This window comes from Osmerus mordax, chromosome 23 (genome assembly GCF_038355195.1).
Source record: "Osmerus mordax isolate fOsmMor3 chromosome 23, fOsmMor3.pri, whole genome shotgun sequence".
Classification (NCBI taxonomy): Eukaryota; Metazoa; Chordata; class Actinopteri; order Osmeriformes; family Osmeridae; genus Osmerus; species Osmerus mordax.
Genome location: NC_090072.1, coordinates 5443292 through 5460548, shown reverse-complemented (window position 1 = coordinate 5460548; position 17257 = coordinate 5443292). Strand labels below are relative to the sequence as shown.

The following is a 17257-nucleotide window of genomic DNA, read 5'->3' as shown; positions in this document are numbered from 1 at the left end:
GCCGTGCAGCCACACAGTTCTTAGTAGGGTTTTATCCCCGGAGACTCACCCTTTGTCCAGAGAAGCTGATAGTTCTGCTCCCATTTCATCCTTCAAATTCTCTAATGGCCTCTCTGCTACCAAACCTTCAACACAACCTGACATCTGTCTCAAATCCTGCCCTGTGACTGCTGGTTTCTCTCCTACATGATCCCACGAGCCAGCCGAAGTCTCCTCTTCCTTTGCTACACCAAAGTCTTCTTTTGAGATCTCTGAAAGGTCAGCCGCAGTTAGTGGGGGCCATTTCTTCATACTACCCGGGCCTACTGCTCCAACAAAACCATCATCACTGTATGTGGTTGGTGATGGAGACTCAGATCGATCTCCTGCTAGAGTCCACATATAGGGTTCAGCAGTTGTGGGAAGATCAATGGCTATATTGGTTTGAACCAAGCCTTCACGGTGAGCTGACTCCACAGAGATTGCATCCGGAATGAGGGGAGAGGGATCTGGGAGAGTGGTAGAGGTACTACCTAAGTGGATCTCTGTTTCCACAGAGGATGAAAGGGCCTGGTTTGCCCCTTCAGCTGGAACGGAGCTGGAAGGCCCCAAAATGGACGCTACTGTTTCATAACTACAAGAGAGGGATACTAAAGTCAGGAATTGAAATCCTTAACAGGCATGCTATATGCTACAGTGTAGCATGTAAGGTTTCAATACTACAGATGATTCACACATCTGTCAGGAATTTAGAACTACTGATTACGTTATTAATGCAATGAAATACAAACAAGTAAGAAAAATGGAATTAACTGGTGAGTCTCTGAGGGGATCAACTTCACACCAATGGCCAACTCACCCTCTGTGGAAGACACCTACAATGGCCTGCACAAGGCCTGAGGGCTCCTTCTCTGTCTCTGAGTCCTCAGCTTCCAGCACTTCCCACTCTAAAACTAGCTCTGACTCTGTGCTCTCCCAAGACTTCTGCTTGGGATGGAATTCTTCTTCCGAAAGCTTCTCTCTATGATGGTTGCTGGGGACACTGATATCATATAAGCATATGCATATTGAGGACAATGTCTCCACAGATTCCATGCCACACTAATAACAGCGGATTAAATGCACTGCAGTCAAATATTGATACTGTAGATTACTCATGATGTTCTCATGTTCCTCAATTGAGTCTGCATTATTTGATCTAAACTATCTGAGCTTCACACACATCACCAACCAAACCATGCATTCTAAGATGTGTCTAGATCTACTATGCTATCGTTTATGTTAACCAGCAAATAAAGTGAGACAAAAAGGACCACCCTTATGTATCCAATTTCACTGCAACCCATGCATGGAGGCCTAGGCGTATTCACTTACCCCTTATCTACAGCAAGATCTGCCATTTCTCTCTCACCATCTTTCAACTTTTCTTCTACACGCAAAGTTTTCTCTACAAACCAAATAAATGAGTATGATCCAATGCAATTTTGAGGAATTACACAGTTTCAGAAATGACTTTAAGGTAATAGGAGCCAGCCTTAAAGCAATGGAAATCAGAGCTTACCATCTCCAGAATCTGAACCGCACGGGAGATCATTAAGGTGACCAGGTTTGCTTGTTTCCTTGGGGAGTGACGGTGGCAGAAGGGCAGCCATTGCTTTCGGTGGAGATATGGATGGTAATCCAGGGATACGACTCTCAGCTGGACATGAGGGTGCCATTGCTACCATATTCTTTATTTTTTCAATGTGTTCTGCTGACACGGATGTAATAAAGGCTTTCTTCTTTCTCTCTGGCTTCTCAAAGAAGGGCTTAGTAATTACTACCTCTGTATTCTTCTGATCGGAACTAACCATTCTCGCTGATGGGAATCCAGGAATAGCTGAAACATATGGGGCAGATGCAAGTAAACTTGTGATGTTTGGGGATCTATTTTTAATTGGAGCTGAAGGGAAACCAGGCATAAGAGTTTCTCTTGGGCATGATGGTACCATGAGCAACATACTGCTCATTGCATCACTAAAGGGTCTTTCCTGAGCTTGACAGACTGGTGATATGATGTCTAATTGCTTTGTCTGTGGCTTTACCCACAAAGGGTTTGATTCTAGTAGGCAATCTTCTCTTGGGCCTTTAGAAGTGGATGGGAAACCAGGAAGGCAGGAGGTTTTGTTGTTGTAGGGGACCAGACTCAGCATGTTTGGCTCCCTAGCTTTGGGATTAGGTGCAGAGGGGAAGCCAGGAGACCTGGCAGCTTCTGGACAAGACGACACCAAGGCCACCATTTCTTTCATGATTTCCCTGTCTTGTTTTGGACTGCCTACTGCAAAAACTGTTTTCTTCTTTTTCTTCTGAAGTTCTTCCCACAGTGGGTTTGGGTCAACAAGCCAATCCAAATGTTCCTCAGTGGTTGCAATGCCTGGGAGACTTGAAACTTTGGGGCATAAAGGTACCAGACTCATCATCTTGTGTTGTGGTGCGGAGGGGAAGCCAGGAATCTTTGCAGCATGTGGGCAAGATGGTACTAATGCAAACATGTTTTTGGAAGTATCTATGCCAAGTTCTGCTTCATGAATAACAAACTTTTTCTCCTTTTGTGGTCGCTCTATCAATGAACCGTGTTCAGTGACCCATTCTGCTTGCTTATCATATTTAAGCGATGGAAACCCTGGGATATTAGAGACTTGGGGGCAGAGTGGGAGCAGATTGACTATATTCGGTCCATAATACACAACTTTAGGATTTGGAACAGATGGGAAACCAGGTATACATGACAGTTTTGGACAGGATGGCACCAGAGCCAGCATTGGTGTCGTCATGTTTGCGTCTTTTTCAGATTTTTCTATCATTAGTGTCCTCTTCTTTGGTTTGTTATTCCACAACGGTTCAGTTTCTGTAAGCCATTCTGTCCTCTTAGTTTGATCAGATGATGGGCAGCCTGGAATAGTTGAGCATTTTGGAAGAGAAAGTGAAAAATTAATCATACTTGGCATTGTCCCAAAATATACCACTCTGGGTAGTGGGACAGATGGAAAACCAGGGGTCCGGGCTGCTTTTGGACAAGTTGGTACAAGGGAAACCATTCCTTTCATATCACGATTGCCTTTTTCAAATCCATCGATAATTAATATCCGCTTTTCCTTCATTTCTTTCTTCCATAATGGCTGACAGTCTGTTTGCCAGTCTTTACTGTTAGCTTCCTGAGTGGATGGGAAACCAGCCATACTGGAGACTTTGGGGCATGATGGAAGAAGGTTGGCAAGATTTGGTGCATAGTAGACTACTTTGGGTTGTGGCACCGAGGGAAAACCTGGAATACGAGCATGTTTAGGACAGGATGGCACTATAGCCATCATTGCTTTTACTTCATCTTTGTCTTGATCTGATCTTCCGTAGATTACAACTGACTTGACCTTCCTACGTTTCTCCCACAATGGATGAATACTAATAAACCAGTCTCTTTTAGAAGCCTCCAATGATGAGGCAAAGCCTGGAATACAAGAGGATTTTGGGCAAGATGATAGTAGGCTTAGCATACTTGGTTCACAGCGAACCAGTTTGGGTTTGGGTACAGACGGGAATCCGGGTATACGAGCCTCTTTTGGACAGGAAGGTACCAAGAGCACCATAACTTTCATCTGATCTTTCACCCTCACATCTGGTGTGTATGCAGTCACCATGGGCCTCTTCTTCAATTGCTTCTCCCATAGTGGTTCCTGATATGGCAGCCATGTATTCTTACTATCTCCATCAATGGATGGCATACCTGATATACTGGACACTCTTGGGCATGAGGACAACATATTAACCATACTAGGTCCATAGTAAATGTGTTTTGGTTCTGGTGCTGAGGGGAAGCCAGGAGTCCTGGCTTCTTTTGGACAGGATGGCACCAGAGCTGACATTCCATTCATTTCACCTTTATCTTTATTTGATATGTCCATAAATTTTATATTTTCCTTTGTCTGCTTCTCCCACAGGGGTGTATGAGTCATAAGCCAGTCTTGTCTATCAACAGCCTCAGTAGATGGGAAACCAGATATACTTGAGACCTTTGGGCAGGACGAGAGAAACGATCCCATATCTGGACTTTTTTCAAAATACTCTGCTTTGGGGTGAGGCATGGAGGGGAAACCAGCAGCCCTTGCTTTTTTTGGACAAGCTGGTACCATAGATACCATGCCTCTTGTCATCTCTCCTCCTTGGTAGCTGTCTATTGAGACGGTGCTTTTGTCTTTGACTTGTTTTTCCCAAAGTGACGCTTGGTCTTTTGTCCATTCTTTTGTATAATTTCCCTCAGTGGATTGAAAACCTGCTATACTTGAAACTTTGGGGATAGACAACAGAAGATCAACCATACTTGATTCTATCTCAGTCCTGCGCCGGGGCAAGGAGGGGAAGCCTGGAATGCTGGCAGCTTGAGGGCATGTTGGCGCTAAGGCAACCATTTCCTTCATAGCTTCCTTATAATATTTTAAGCCCTCTCTGTTGAAAAAAAGCTTTTCCTTTGGAGGTGCCTCCCATATAGGTTCTTGACTTATATACCAGTCTTTTCTACTAGCATCAGCAGTAGATGGCCAACCAAGCAGACCAGAATATTGGGGGCAGGATGGTAAAAGGTTTACCATACTTGGACTAAAGTGAACAGCTTTTGAATGAGGTGTTGAGAGAAAGCTGGGACTCCTGGTCTCATTATGGCATGATGACTTTGTATCCACCACGTGCTTCATGAACTCTCTATCTTCCATTATTTTGTCCAAATGGGATGTGGATGCAATGACCTCTGTTTCTCCGACGGTGTATGGATTGTTCCTGATTGTTTCATTATCTGAACACTCTCCATCGTAAAGTCTTGGGTAAGATGGCAGTTCATTTTCCATATAAAGCTCATGCTCTATTTTCTCTTCCCTAAGCTTTGGTTGCTGTGCAGATGGAAATCCAGGTATAGTGGCAGCATTGGGACAAGATGGAACCATGTCTGAAATTCCTTTCATTGTCTCCCTTTCTTGCAGTGATATATCCATTGCCAGTTCTAGAGCCTCCTTTGGAGGCCTCTCCCATAATACGGTCTTGTCCACCAGTGCATCCTTTAAGTGAGCCTTTGTGGTAGTTTCCCTGGAGGGAAACCCTGGTGATGTAGCAACACCTGGACACGATGGCAGCAGAGGAACCATGTTTTCAGGTCTGAGAAGAGGGGAAACTCCAGTCAGTCTAAGGTGACTTACAGCAACCAAAAAAAGCGATAGGACTGTGTCCACATTCTACAGCCAAAAACATTCATTCCACCCACAAGCATCAGCACGGAAGTTGATGCTTGATCCGTGAAGAAAGACTAAAGCGTCACTCGTTGCATGCTTTTGAGTCCAACAATATTACAACTGTACTATGATCAACAATCTGCGAATGCTGGAGCAAAACTATAAAACCATGCAGATTAAAGTAACTAAACCGGCATCACACAAGCAAACAGTGATTCTGGGGTTTCCCACACTTACCCCCCACCAGTGCGTGTGAGTGCATCCACTGTTTCCACTAATCCAGTAACCACCTTCGTCTCCCTAGCCAATATCGTTTCCTTTTTGTCAACATCGAAACCAGATTCTGACACAAATACTTTATCTACTGTAACATCCATGGGTGGTTCCCTAAAGGACACTATTGATTGACCGTCAACTAGGTTCAGATTGGTTTCCTTTGAATCTTTCTTAACAGCTCCTGTCATATCATACAATACTAGCTGTCCTTCTTGGGTTGGAGATGGATGTGAGGGACTGAAAGAGAGTAACATGAACAGAGGAACGCCATGAATATGATGAATCACAAAGTAGAAACTCAACATGCGTAAGGCAGTGATTAGAAATCCCAACACTGTCAGTCAGGTGTTGATCAGTACAAAACAGCCCAAAAAGCCAACAGCTACCATACATTTGCAAACCAACTTAACCCACCTCTCTCTGACAGTCAAGAATAATGGCATATCTGTGGGCATAGAGTGCCACATTCTGCAGTATAAGTGTCTGAAAATAGAGTCCAAAAGCAAATGTTTTAAACACTATACATTGACTGCAGGGAGAGACATGTCAGACAAATGCCATAATGCAGCTTCTAAGTTGTCTGCTATCCTTGTCCCACTAACTCACCCTTTTTCTAGAATGCCCACATCTTGAGCCTCATTTTGTGTCCAAAAGACCCCTTCCACTCTGAGCCCCTCCATCACTGAACCATCTTTTGATCCTTGTACTTCCTCTTTCACCACTATTTTGATGTCACTGCTTTGATGAGCTTTTCCTCCACTGTGGTGAGACATTTGGGTTTGTACAGATGACAGTTCAGAGACTGGGGTCTTGCTTGGGCTGGGCAGCAACATTGCCTCCATCCTTTTCTTGACATCATCTGGCACATCTTGGTTGGAATTAAAAGATCCTACTGATGCTTCTTTGAGGGACTTTTCTCTAACTGGCATCTCCTCTATCGACCACTGTCGAATCAGAGCCTCTCTTCTACGGTCTGTGACTGCTGCAGAGACTTTAGAACCATTCGAGCGGCATGATTTGACTGAAGCTGTAATACATTCATTTGTTCTGTGTTTTGGGGCTGATGGAAATCCAGGTATCCTGGCTTTCCTTGGACATGTTGGTTCTAAAGCCATCATGCGTTTACTCAAGTTTTTATCAGATCTTATAATATAAATAATTGGGGGTGTATGTATTGTTACAGCACTCTCTTTCAATGGTTTCTCCAGTAATGGTTTATTCCCCAATGGCCAACCCTTTACTCGACTCTCTACTGTAAGAGTATTTGTGGATGGAAGCCCCAGAACAGAAGACAACATAGGACATGTTGGTACAATATCTACCATACTTGTAAGCTTTTTTACATTAAGTTGTGACAGAGAAGGAAATCCTGGAAAGAGAGCAACAATTGGACATGATGGTACAAGAGACACCATAGCATTTCTCACGAGTTTGTGTCTGTAACAACTCTGTCCCTGAGATAGGGAAAATATCTGAGTCCTAGCTAATGTCTTGAGTGGTTTTTCCCATAATACACTCTTAACTGTGGGCCAGTGCTCTACTCTGACATCAGACCATGATGACTGTCTCGAAGGAAAACCAATGATGCAGGAATTTTCAGGGCAAGTTGGTGACAGACAAGTCAAAAATGGCTCTTTCTGAACAGTACTGACACAAACCACTTTAGATGGAAAACCAGGGATGGTGGCATGTCTTGGACAGGATGGCACCATACTCAGCATTATTTCTTTGTCTCTCAATGACATCTCAATTGGGTGAAACTGAGAAACAATCCCCTTTCTTTTAGTCAGTGGTTTATTCCACAATGACTGCCTGTCTACATGCCAACCAACCTTTGACATTTCCACAGGGTCTCTGGATGGTAAACCTGGAACTGTTGTATGCTTTGGACAGGTGGGTAAAATATTTAGCATACTAGGGGCTTTCTCAAGTCCAAAAATAATCTGAGGTCTCTGTCTAGACTTTGAAGGAAAGCCTGGAATAGTAGCATTTCTAGGGCAGGGTGGCAACATTGAAACCATAATTCTAACCATTGCTTTTTCTTTGAAAGATTGACTCGCCTGAATAACAACTTTTGCTCTTTTCTTTAATGGTCTCAACAACAAAGGCCTCTTACTGGCATGCCAGTGACCTTCATCTGTGTCTACTGGTACTCTTGATGGCAAGCCAACAACTCTGGAGCTCCTAGGACAAGTGGACAACAGGCTATGCATAACTGGAGTTTCTACTAACTTCAGCTGAGAGGGCAACCCTGGGATACTGGTCTTGAGTGGACATGATGGTAACATAGCTGCCATTTCTTTCACTAATTCTTTGTCGTCGTATGATGTACAGACATGTGAACACATTTTCACATTAACTTTATGTAATGGCCTCTCCCACAGAGATTCTCTCTCTAAACACCATACTTTATCTTCAGAATCAACAGGTTGTTTAGATGGAAAACCTGGCATCTGGGATGATTTAGGACAGGTGGGAAGTAAACACATCCTACTTGGTGTGTCTGCTTGCCTCTGGGGTGCAGAGGGGAAGCCTGGAATACGAGCCTGTCTAGGACAAGTTGGCACCATTGCTGCCATCCCATGAATGTTTTTATCATGAGTTTGGTAAATTGGCAAAATCAACACGTCACCTTTCTTTAGTGGCTTCTGCCACAGAGAACATCTGTCCACAAATATATCCTCATTTTTGACTGACTGTCTTGAAGGTAACCCTAAAACTCTTGCTACCTGAGGACATGTAGGCAAGAGGTATACCATACTTGTCTCTTGCCTTGGTGCAGAGGGGAAGCCTGGAATTCTAGCCTTACTTGGGCAAGATGGTAACATATTTGTCATATTTGTAATCTTTTTACAAGGAAAATATGACGTGTCCTCAAAGTGAAGCAATCCTGGCCTTTGTGCGAACACCTTGTTGAACAGAGACTCTCTATTCACTGGCCACTCAACTGCCTGTGCCTGGTCAATACTTGGCAAGCCAGGAACCCTCGATGCTTTTGGACAAGAGGGCCGTAGATTTACCATGCTTGGGATTTCAGCTGTCCTCTGGCTGGGTGCAGAAGGAAACCCAGGTACACTGGCCTTTCTTGGACAAGATGGCATCAAATCTACCATGTTTTTCCACATTTTTTCATCTTTATAGAAAGATGGAGACATTATTAACCAATCTTTTTTCTGTAGTGGCTTTTCCCACAACGCCCTTCTGTCCACAACCCAGTCTGTATCTTTGGATCCAACTGATTCTCTTGACGGTAAGCCTGGAACTCTTGCTACTCTTGCACAAGTAGGAAGAAGGTCAACCATGCATGGCTCTTGTCTTTGTACAGTGGGAAACCCAGGGATTCTAGTCTGCCTTGGGCAAGATGGCACCAAAGCGAACATCCTCACTATTTCTTCATCTTTACACTGAACTGGAGACATAGGAAGATCAAATAGGTAACTTTTCTCCAATGACTTCTGCCATAGTGGACTACGGTTTACAAGCCAAGCTTCATCCCTACATCTCCGTGGCTGTACTGAGGGGAAACCTGGAACTCTAGCCACCTTAGGGCATGTAGGAAGAAGGTTAACCATACTTGGCTCTCGTTGAGGTGCAGAGGGAAAGCCTGGAATGCTAGCTTGTCTTGGACAAGATGGTAACAGTTTGACCATGTCTTTCATGTGTTTGGCATTCTTACATAATAATACTTTAATCCCATATTGTGGCTTTTTATTCAGTGGCCTCTCGATGGATGATCTTCTCAGAGCATGCCAGTCAAGATTGTTTGACTGATTTTGATGTTTAGATGGTATACCAGAAACCTTGGTTATGTCAGGACATGAAAGCAGAAGGCTCACCATACTTGGTGTCCCAGCTAGCTTTTGTGGCACAGAAGGGAAGCCTGGGATAGAGGTCTCTTTTGGACAAGAAGGCAACAGCCTAAACATATCCTCATATTTACTCAGAACTGGAGAAGCAGATGGCATTAAGAAATCATATTTCTTCAATTGCTTCTGCCACAGTGGCCTTTTGTCAACAGCCCAATCTTCATCACTATACTTGACTGGGTCAGTCGAAGGTAAACCTGAAATTCTAGCTCTTTTGGGGCACGTAGGCCAAATGTTCACCATTCTGGTTTCGGGAATTGGTGCTGAGGGGAAGCCAGAAACACTGGCTTTTCTTGGGCAAGTAGGCAACATGTCTACCGTTTTCCTCCTCGTTTCAGCCTCCTCCATAGTGACTTCCTTATTCATCTGTAGAATACATCCTTCTCTTATCCTCACTGGCTTTTCCCACACTGGATGTCTGTCCACAATCCAGTCTTCATCTCTGGACATGCCTGTCTCTCTGGAGGGTACACCTAGAATGCTGCTTTTCCTGGGACATGTAGCTAGAAGGTCAACCATGCAGGGCTCTTGTATTGGGGCAAACGGGAAGCCAGGAATAAGGGATGCTCTTGGGCAGGATGGTGTCATATCCACCATTTTTGTGCACATTTCACGATCCCAATAAACTTTATCAACATTATCTAAATGTGATAATAAGGATCCTGACCTCTTTCTAAAAGATATCTTGACCAGGGGGTTTCTATCCACTGGCCAGCCAGCTGACTGTGTCTGATTTAAAGAAGGCAATCCAGGAATACTTGAAGCTTGGGGACAGGTTGGCAGTAGATTAGCCATACTTGGTGTTCCCAACATCTTAGAAACCTCAGCATTGGGCTCTGTATCAGATGTAAATACATGAACAGACTTTTCATTTTGAGAAGATGGGAGTAATGCTACCGTTTCTTCCAATTGCTTGTCTACATACTCTACATCTAAAACACCAAAGGAGGAAGGTCTCATAGCTGCCTGCTCCTTCTGTGAAACCTCCCATAAGGGCTTTGCATCCTCATGTAAATTACTACCCCGAAACTCAGCAGTTTTGTTTGGCTGCTTTGATGGCAAACTTGCTGAACTGGACACTGTTGTGACACATGGTGCCAGGTTAACTTTAAGAGGCTCCATTTGGAGTTCTGGGGTTTCCATTTTGTGTTGGGGTGCGGAGGGAAAACCGGGGATGGTAGCCACCCCGGGACTGCTTGGCACCATGGAGGCCATGTTGTCCTTGGATTTCTGATTGACTGGAGTGACTCTGGGGCTCTCTGTCAGAGGCCTCTCCCTAAGTGGGTTCTTGTCAAGTGACCCCTGGTCAGAGTGTGCCTCTGATGTTTTGGTTACTATTGTGGAGGGGAAACCAGGAGAACTGGCAACTCTTGGACAAGATGGAAGCAATGTGTCCACGCTTTCAGTTCTAAAGGGACAAGCACACCAACAAAAATATGTCAGGCCATGTGGAACACTTAATCTCAATCTGACTGTATTCAAATGAGAATACATACATCCGTTCTATATACATGTATACTGTATACATTAAGTCTAGAACATTGTTTACACAAGCTGAATGAGCATTACACATATGAGTTAGAGGAGTATTGTGTTCTATGCCACACTTACCCCCAATCCCTGGGTATGACTTCAGATTGTCCTACGTTTGTGGGAGCAGTTGTCTTAGGGACAACTTTCAGATCCTGCTCTTTCTTTGCATCTTTCCTTTCTGTGTGAGCAATGTCAGGCCCATGTTTCATAGAGTGTGAAAGAACAGTTTTGGAAGAGCGCGTCTTCTGTTTCTTAGAGGGTGGCTTCAGAGTGAACTGAACAGACTCAGTATTTCCTGAGGCTGTGCCAATCTGAATGGACATCTTGGTCATGTGACTTCTTGGTTTGACCAGTGGCTCCATGGCAGAAGTGAATGTGGGCTCAGAAAGGCCAGCCTTAGTCTCAGGTGAGGAGGGGATGGGACGTGTTGATGGTTTGGGTTTGGGTTTGGTTTTAGGTTTGGGGTTGGGGAGCACCCTTGTTGGCATGGCCTCTGCCTGATTCCTGACAGGTTTTGGCATCTCAAAATATGGGACTTGGGGGGCAGAGGGTGCTCTGGGGCTAAAGGGCAGCACAGAGGTCATGCTCTCAGGTCTGAGGGACAAACAGATCAAGGTCAGAGTTCAGGGATGGAGATTTATATCTCTATAGCAATAATCAAGTCAAAAGCAAGCTTTGACCGCCAAGTCTGATATAAACAACACAGTCTACACGCCATAACATGATGCTCATGCATTTCAACACAAGTATCACTACGTTTCTACTACAGCTAGCACAGTGCTGCCAACAAGCCTAAAACACCCTCCCTGTAAGAAACTCCCAAGGCACAAAGCAAGCAGTGACCACATCACATCTTGCAACATGACTTCAGCTACAGGAAACTTGCCACACAACAGGATGTAATCAACATTCAGGGAGTTTCCAAAAAGGCCCATTTGACAGAAATGCAATACACCAACAGCAACGCAACACAACTGTGATTATATACTGTCTAGATCTAGTTTAATGATAGTGTATCTATACTACTAAATGCCACAACAAAAGTAAATATTTACATTTGATTCATTTAGCAGACACTCTCCAAAACAACAAAGCGACATCCAAATAATACCAATAAATAAATTGATCTATTTACTCGTTATCTCATGTTGTGCTGAAGTCCACTGTGACATAAAACTCATTTAGTCTGAATTTTGTTTGATATTATGTTTTTAATGAGGTCATATTAACATTTTAGAGATTTCAGATGTCCTACATTTCACATTGTTTACAAACTTGTCTGTGCTCATATAAACCAGACCATGCTAGCCATTGTTAGTAAAAGGAGATGCTTAGGTTAAAACCACACCAGCTATTCCAAGCAATTTGACATGATTCCTCTAAACACACTCATACATCAGTGTATCAAAAAGAGTTCTTTATAACAAGAATAGTCAAAAACAGAATTTGGACCAAACACTGTATAGATGGTTGAAATATAAAGCTGATATACAGATAATCCACAACCACTGTGGATAGCTGGCTGCAATCAGCAACCAGTGAGCTCAAGTTCAGGTTTGGAGGAATTATGACCATGGATAGAGTGTTTAATCACATCAAACATCTCTGTTTACATTGATCCACTCACCCAGCAGTTCCCCTGACAATCTCCAATCCATACGCTTGCGGAGCCTCCCGCCTTTTTTCATAGGGCCTGGCCAATGGCGTCTTGTTTGGGTCTGGTTTATTACCGGCGTTATTGACTATTCCTGTGGTTAGGAGTTCTGAGGTCAGTGGCTGGAGAGAATCCAGAGGAGTTTCTCCTCCTCGGAATAAAGATGACACCTTTGTCTACTGTGGTTGAATTGAGTTCTACTCACCAGTAGGTGGAACATTTGGATACTCCTCTTCAGCCAGTGTGCTGAGATGTCTGTGAAGATCTGAAAGACCAGACACATGACTGGATCAGTGACCTTCAACAAATGCTGGTCTTGACGTTAAAACCGCTGGAAGCCAGCAACCGCTTCAATTAGTCAAGCTAGCTGGAGCCACAGGTTATAGGTGAACTCTTTATGTGTCCCTTGAGGTCTAGTACCTGAGTCAGGCTCATGGGGGGGAGCAGTGACAGGTTCCTGGGGGGTTATGGGGGACTGAGTCTGATCGGGGGGGGCACAGAGCATAGGAGGAGCAGAGAAGGAGAGAGAGGGGGTGGGGCGGGCTCCAGATGACGAGGTCACATGGGACCTTGTGACGTTGGAGCGGGCCTCACTAGGGAGGGCTCGGAGCCTCCAGTCAGGGGTTTGACCAGCAGGAAGGGAGGCTAAGAGGACGTGAAGGGAAGAGAAAAGAGTAGGACATAGGAAGAAGGAAGGAGGGGGGATGAGGAAAAGTTGGACGAAGTAGAGTATAAATGGAGGGCCGAGTAGTTTCCATAAGAATATCAGTCACCTGGTTAAAAACGGGATGTTTAGAGTGGTTAGACAGGCATTCTTACGTCGCTAACGTTTAGGGGGGGTGCAAAGTTTAGTGTGGAGCTTCAGTACCTGACTGGGAGACATGGGGCGGAGCAGGACCGGCGGCACATTGCGAAACACCGAGAGCAACAGGTGGGGATCCGGGGGGGGAGTCCCAGTATTGGACAGGGGGAGGGAGAGGGTCCAGGGAGGAAACGGAGGGAGAGGAAAGCGTGGTGGTGGAGGAGGAGGAGGAAGATGCAGGAAGGGAGAGAATGAACGACACCGATTCAGAAAACGGGGTCTGAGAGCCAGAGGGGGAAGGGACAGGGGTGGAGGAGGAGGAGGAGGAGGGGGAACGGGATGGGGATGACAGAGCGCAGTAGGGATGTTCAGCAGGTGAGGGAGGGACGCACCGGGGAACGGATGCAGGATGAGAAGGGGAGGGTGGGGGAAGGAGAGGTAGAGACGCGGAGGCTGAAAGCCCAGCTGGGGCAGGTGCGGACGGAGGAGAGGCCGAGTTCCACGGGGTCTCGATGCACTGCTTTTTCTGAAGGGGGGCGTTATCCACGGAGTCATGGGGGGAGGGGCGCAGGGATTTAGGGGAGAGAGCGGGTGGGGATAGGGGGGCCAGGGTTTGAGGCGATCTCCATTCACTCTGCCAGGGTACTGGGAGAAGGAGGGAGACAGGAAATGGAGAGATGGGAGGATGAGAAAAAGGAGGGATGGCAATGAAGTAGTACAGGGTGAAGGTGAAAAAGAGAGGGTAAAAGAGAGGAAGAGGGAAATGGTGTGGGGGTCATGTGCAGTAGAGAGAGGTGATTGAGATTGGAAAAGAAAACAGAGAAAAGAATCAACAGCAAAGCCTCGATTTACACCAGAGAAAAGTAGAATAGGCAGAAGGGACTTCCTAAAATGACATGTAATGACAGTGGTCCCGGTCACAATCATGCGATCTACAGCTCGTATATGAATGTGGACCCTGAGACGTTAAAAACACTATTCCAGATGCTGTACATGCCACATCTAACTATCCATCCAGACCATTTATAACGACCTGGAGAAACTCCAAGGTCTTTAGCCAATGGCCTATGCTGTACCTGTGTCAGGGGCAGAGGGCAGACTGGTAGGCCTGGTGAGGGCGGAGCCCGGCTCGGCCAGTGAGGTGAGGTAGGCTTTGGGGGCAGAACCAGGCTCCGCTAATGAGGTGAGGTATGCTTTGGGCCGGCGGAGCACAGGGAGGGGCTGAGCGCCGGGAGGGGAGGAGCCGGCGGAGGAGGGAAGGGCGGAGAAGGAAGGAACGCTCTGAGGCCTCCAGGCGCTGGAGCGAGCAGTCGCATAGGTCGCTGAGAGAGGCGGAAGAGGGGGACCAAGGGAGGAGGGGCAATGAGAGGCGGAGAAGAGAGAAACAGACAGATGAACAGACAGAGAAACAGATGTCGTGTTCCACAGTCAGTGGCTGTGTCAGACACACTACCTGTCTGTGGGATGTCAGAGAAGGAGGGAGGATGGAGGGGTGCTGAGGAGGGGGAGGAGGAGAGAGGAGAGGAGGACAGCCGGGTCAGGGAGCCAGAGAGGGACGACGGCGGCGTGAAGGAGGGGAGCACGCACACCGTCTGACCCTCGTCTAGACGCGCCGAGTCGGAGGCCGGGTCGCTACGGTGACCCTGAGCCTTCCGGGGAACAGAGATGGGCACTGAGAGAAAGGAGCAGAGCAGAGGGTGGATGGAGGGAAGGAAGGAAGGAGAGAGGGAGAGCAGAGTGAACTTACATCAGCTAGAAACAAGATGCAGTTGGACAAATGCCAAAAATGATCAAATATGTCGCCCCTCTGATTCACTGTGAGCTAGGGTGGTTGCTAAGGAAATGAGGCAACCGCCCCTAGAAACCTTTTGTTATAAACTCTGAAGGAGGCTTTTCAGTCACAGCGAAAAAAATTATTATGCTGGGCCCGTCGCAAGGAGCATTCTGTCCATTCTTGCTGGGGTTGGCTTGCATCATATTCAACCTGTGCTCTAAACCTATTCAAACAGTAGGGGGCGCCTCAGACTCATTACAAAAACAAACAACGGCTAACAGTCTGTTATCTACAGGGTACTCTAATCTAACAAAGCAGTCAGACCAGTCAGTTATCTACAGCGTACTCTAATCTAACAAAGAAGTCAGACCAGTCTGTATTTTTGAACGTTTGATATAAAACTAAGATCTTCCCTGAAATTCTCGGGATTAAAGTAAAAGAAAGTCAAACACTGAAGGTCCAGGTGAGAAAGGTTTTCAAGTGGTCCTCAATGTGATCCTTGAATCAATACTGTGAAGTCGACCCCCCAGTGACTCGAGTCTATCCTTGATTAGCCAGTCTGTCCAGTACCTGTGCCAGCAGTGGGCTGGAAGATTTTAGGCAGAGCGGGTGGGTGGGCGCGGGTGAAGGCGGGCACAGTGTAGGCATAGGCGGAGGGACGGGCCGGCTGGGCGCCGCCCGCTGGGCCGGCGGGGCGGGGCCGGGTAGGGGGGCCAGGTGGAGCAGAGGGGTCGGGGGGTACAGGCAGGGGGGGGCGGGAGAGGAGAGAGGTGGGAGGCACACCCGAGCTACACTCCATCTCTGTGATAGATGAGTGAGGGATGAGAGAGGGGGAGGAGATGGGGGATAAGTGGGCGATGAGAGAGGGGGAGGAGATGGGGGATGAGTGAGGGATGAGAGAGGGGGAGGAGATGGGGGATGAGTGGGGGATGAGAGAGGGAGAGGAGATGGGGGATGAGAGAAGGGTAGGAGAGGATGGAGGAAAGAAAGGAAGAAAAGAAGGAATAAAGCAGAACATCGTAGCGGAAGGAAGAGGAAGGTAGAATAGTGAACAAGACAGCAGGAGCAAAGAAAGAGAAAGGAGGAAGAATGAAAGAATATAAGGAATGGAGATTGACAGCACTCAGATACTCACTGCAGACAAAGTGCGTGAACCACTGCTATCAACAACCTTCTTCATTAACACTAACACTAGCTCTGCTATTCAATGAATACAGTTTGATAGGACAAACCAGGACAATCTGACAGTCCGTTGTGCACATATGAAACTGTCCAATCTTGTTTGTTCTAACTTTTATTTAAACTTATTGAGCATCATTTTGGAGAGACACTATTCTAATATGCCTTGTATCTTTCCAAAATCTTATTTTCCTTTGATCTGTAGAGAGTATCTGTTCCAGAATTAGGGAGCAATGTGGCAGTATACCATTATTTGAAACCTCATGAGATCAATATTCATCAGCTTCAGTGAATATAATTCATCAAACTAACCCAAATAAATGAATAATGGTTAGGAATAGTTTGAGAGTCAATATTCACAACACTGACCCACGAATATCCTCATTTCAAATAAATGGCTTTGCCCATGATTGAAAAACATAAGCACGGGGGAAAGAAGGAGTTATTCAGTTGATCTGAAATACCTGAGTCAAACACAGGTCTCCACGCCTGGTCGTGTATCCTTCTTGTTGGAGGAACTGGACCTTTCAGAGAAAAGAAAGGAGCGAGAAACAAATATATTTCATTCAGGTATAATTATCCATAGAACAGCAAGTAGGCAGAGCAAAAAGAGAACTGGTTTTCTAGGCAGCCCACGAGGAGATTTGGTTCAGCGTTCATTGAATTCAAAGTGAGGACATTTCAGATTCCTTTTAGAGCGGGGAGACTAGAGAGGGAGGGAACCACAGCGATGTATTGCACAATCCTTTGAAACCTCCACCATCGAAAATAGCCTGTCATCTGTAAACAGATCGAATGACAGTTGTTTACCTGTGACTGTGTCACCATGGGAGCCTTTGCCAGTGCTTTTGGACCTATTCAACTGCCTTTGAATCAGCTTCAACCACCTTTATAGCTTATGCTAGCTTACATGGTTGGTAAGAACTGGACATACTTGCGATG

The 17257-nt window shown here is 45.9% G+C and overlaps 1 protein-coding gene across 7 annotated transcripts in view; it reads right to left on the bottom strand.

Moving 5' to 3' along the window:
- ehbp1l1a (EH domain binding protein 1-like 1a) overlaps nt 1-17257 on the bottom strand; it is a 30376-nt gene that overhangs the window by 7806 nt on the left and 5313 nt on the right. Inside the window, exons 7-18 of one of the 7 annotated variants that reach the window (XM_067261528.1) lie at nt 16780-16839; nt 12766-12825; nt 12534-12654; nt 10985-11500; nt 6114-10781; nt 5922-5990; nt 5469-5744; nt 1541-5157; nt 1354-1426; nt 839-1021; nt 513-613; nt 50-251 (exon numbers count right to left, since the gene is read on the bottom strand). In XM_067261528.1, coding sequence (XP_067117629.1) covers nt 50-251; nt 513-613; nt 839-1021; nt 1354-1426; nt 1541-5157; nt 5469-5744; nt 5922-5990; nt 6114-10781; nt 10985-11500; nt 12534-12654; nt 12766-12825; nt 16780-16839 — 9946 coding nt within the window. Of the gene's footprint in view, nt 1-49; nt 614-838; nt 1332-1353; nt 1427-1540; nt 5158-5468; nt 5745-5921; nt 10782-10984; nt 11501-12533; nt 12656-12765; nt 12826-16779; nt 16840-17257 lie in introns of those variants that run through there. The other 6 variants (XM_067261527.1, XM_067261529.1, XM_067261531.1 and 3 more) reach the window with 6 other exon arrangements.